Source organism: Phaseolus vulgaris, chromosome 8 (genome assembly GCF_000499845.2).
Source record: "Phaseolus vulgaris cultivar G19833 chromosome 8, P. vulgaris v2.0, whole genome shotgun sequence".
NCBI classification, from domain to species: domain Eukaryota; kingdom Viridiplantae; phylum Streptophyta; class Magnoliopsida; order Fabales; family Fabaceae; genus Phaseolus; species Phaseolus vulgaris.
In genome coordinates this window covers 4,109,480-4,112,048 of record NC_023752.2, presented here as the reverse complement: position 1 = coordinate 4,112,048, position 2,569 = coordinate 4,109,480, and the positions used below count along the sequence as shown (strand labels likewise).

Sequence of the window (2,569 nt, the reverse complement as noted above, 5' to 3'; positions counted from 1 at the left end):
CAAGAATCTTTTCCGCCAAAAATCGATACCATTTCAAAACATCCTTTCTCTCTCTCTCTCTCTCTCTGTGAGACATTGGCCATTAATTTCCTCAGCACAACAAAGCTGGAGCTTTTGCAAACGTGGTCGTACCCAAATGGCTCTACGTAACCAAGATCTATAAGGTTTTCTAGATATAATAAAAAATACCAAAAGAAAAAAAAAAAAAAACAATTCAACGTATATGACACACACAAACACACTCTTTTTATTTCTACGAAAACTGGCACTCATATACGGTAAATGCACCATTCCCATTCTCAACTATTCTCTCACCTATAAATTTCCCTTCCAAACCATACCAACACAGCGCACAAAACTTCATTCCCCTCCCTGTCTTTCCCTCATTCTCACTCAGTAGTGTCACTGATGAGAACTCTTCACCACGCTCCAACCTTCATTCGACCACGCTGCACAACCCTCCTTCAATCAACCAAACCCGTACAAAAAATGGAGAAAATGATTAACACAAACATGCCCCAGTTACGATCATCGTCGTCATTGACCAACAAAGTTGGAAAGAAATGGAAGGAATACCAAGGAGTGAACAATTGGAATGGTTTGTTAGACCCCTTGGACGAGAACCTTCGCGCCGAGATTCTCCGCTATGGCCAATTCGTTGAGGCCGCGTATAAGTCCTTCGAGTTCGACCCTTCCTCCCCTAACTACGCCACATGCAAGTTTCCAAAGAGCACGCACTTGGAACGGTGCGGGTTACACAACACCGGTTACAAGGTAACCAAACACCTACGTGCAACCTCGGGGATCAAACTACCTAGTTGGGTGGACAAAGCACCGAGTTGGGTGGCAACACAATCAAGCTACATTGGGTACGTAGCAGTGTGTCAAAACAAAGAAGAGATCAAACGACTGGGTCGAAGAGACATTGTTATCGCATTCAGAGGTACCACCACGTGTCTTGAGTGGCTCGAGAATCTTCGAGCCACTCTGACAAACGTGATTCCATCTAACTCAACTGGGATCAGGGAAGCAGAGCCATGCAGTATTGAAGAAAATGGAGCCATGGTGGAAAGTGGGTTCCTCAGTTTGTACACGTCAAAGGTGAGTAACAACCCTTCGTTTATGAGCCTGCAAGATATGGTGAGAACAGAGATTGCTCGCCTCCTTAAAACTTACGAAGGAGAAAACTTGAGTTTGACCATCACTGGGCATAGTTTGGGGGCGGCATTGGCGACTCTAACCGCGTATGACATAAAAAACAGTTTTCCCCGGCCACCGCATGTGACGGCGATCTCCTTCGGCGGCCCCCGCGTGGGAAACCGGAGCTTTCGGCGGCGGCTGGAGGAGCAGGGGTCTAAGGTGTTGCGGATAGTGAACTCGGACGATGTTATAACCAAGATACCGGGATTTGTGTTTGATGACGTGGAGAAAAAAGACGGTGACGTGGGAGGCATGGGAGGTGCCCACGTGGCTAGTTTTCAGAAATGGATGCGGAAGCGCGTGGAAGAGGTACAGTGGTTGTTGTACTCCGAGATTGGGGAGGAGCTTCGCCTTTGTAGCAGGGATTCTCCGTACCTCAGGGGAATCAACATTGCCACGTGTCACGATTTGAACATCTATCTGCATCTTGTTGACGGCTTTGTCAGTTCCACATGTCCCTTTAGAGCCACTGCCAAGAGGTTTCTTCACCATTGAGCTTCACAAATTTTCTGAAAACTTTATTGTATATTTAATTTATTTTAAATCTATTTTCATTTTATTAAACTCTGTACAAAAGTCTGTGAATAGCAGCTCGAATTGATTTTTTTTTTGAGAAAAGATAGAGCAAGGAAAGTAAATTAGTGACACGTGGAATCTTGTTTGGTTTGACAGTTTTCATATTCCATTGCAGGGCTTTAATTTTGGGAATGTGGGATTGAACGAGTTATTAGACATATTGTTAAGGTTTTGTCCTTTATATTATAGGCAACCGAACTTAGAAAGAAGAAAGTAATAGTTTGGTGCGGTAGAAGGGTAGTGCATTATTTGACAGAGCATGCATATGGTAATTTGCAGATATTTGAAAGTTATAATAATGCAATAAAAAAAGATAGAAGAAAAATATGAAAAGAGTGGTGTGGAACAAATTGGCTGAAAAAAGAAAAGGCAGAATGAGGAACTAATAAAATAGTTATACGAAACGAAAGTTGTGAGTGAGCACATAATTGGTAAGGAAGGCCCCATTAGATTGCCCCAATTGGTGTATTTTTGAGTTCTAAGTAGAGAGCATGCGTGCTTTCCACCATTAAGGTTTTCGCTCGCAATGTCCACTTCAAGTTGCTAACGAAAGCTACTTCCAATACGTGAAGGTTAATAATGCAAACATGTTTCCGTGTAAGTAATACATTTGAATAATCTCCGATCACAAAAACAATTGCTCTTACCTATAAGGAAACCAAGCGCACAAGAAACATTCCCCAAATTTTTTTTACAACATTATCTATTTATCCTTTCAACCCCTTCGTATTTTAGTTAGATAGATTTGTAGCACATTTTCATCCCCATATCTTTCTGCATCATCACGCCATTG

At 42.5% G+C, this 2,569-nt stretch overlaps 1 protein-coding gene across 1 annotated transcript; it reads left to right on the top strand.

The window, feature by feature from the left end:
- Window positions 1–331: 331 nt before the first annotated feature.
- On the top strand, window positions 332–1,788 carry LOC137825865 (phospholipase A(1) DAD1, chloroplastic-like). The gene has a single exon (XM_068631658.1). It carries the CDS (start codon window positions 409–411, stop codon window positions 1,693–1,695), a length of 1,287 nt encoding a protein of 428 aa, XP_068487759.1. The 5' UTR covers window positions 332–408; the 3' UTR covers window positions 1,696–1,788.
- The last annotated feature ends 781 nt before the right edge of the window (window positions 1,789–2,569 follow it).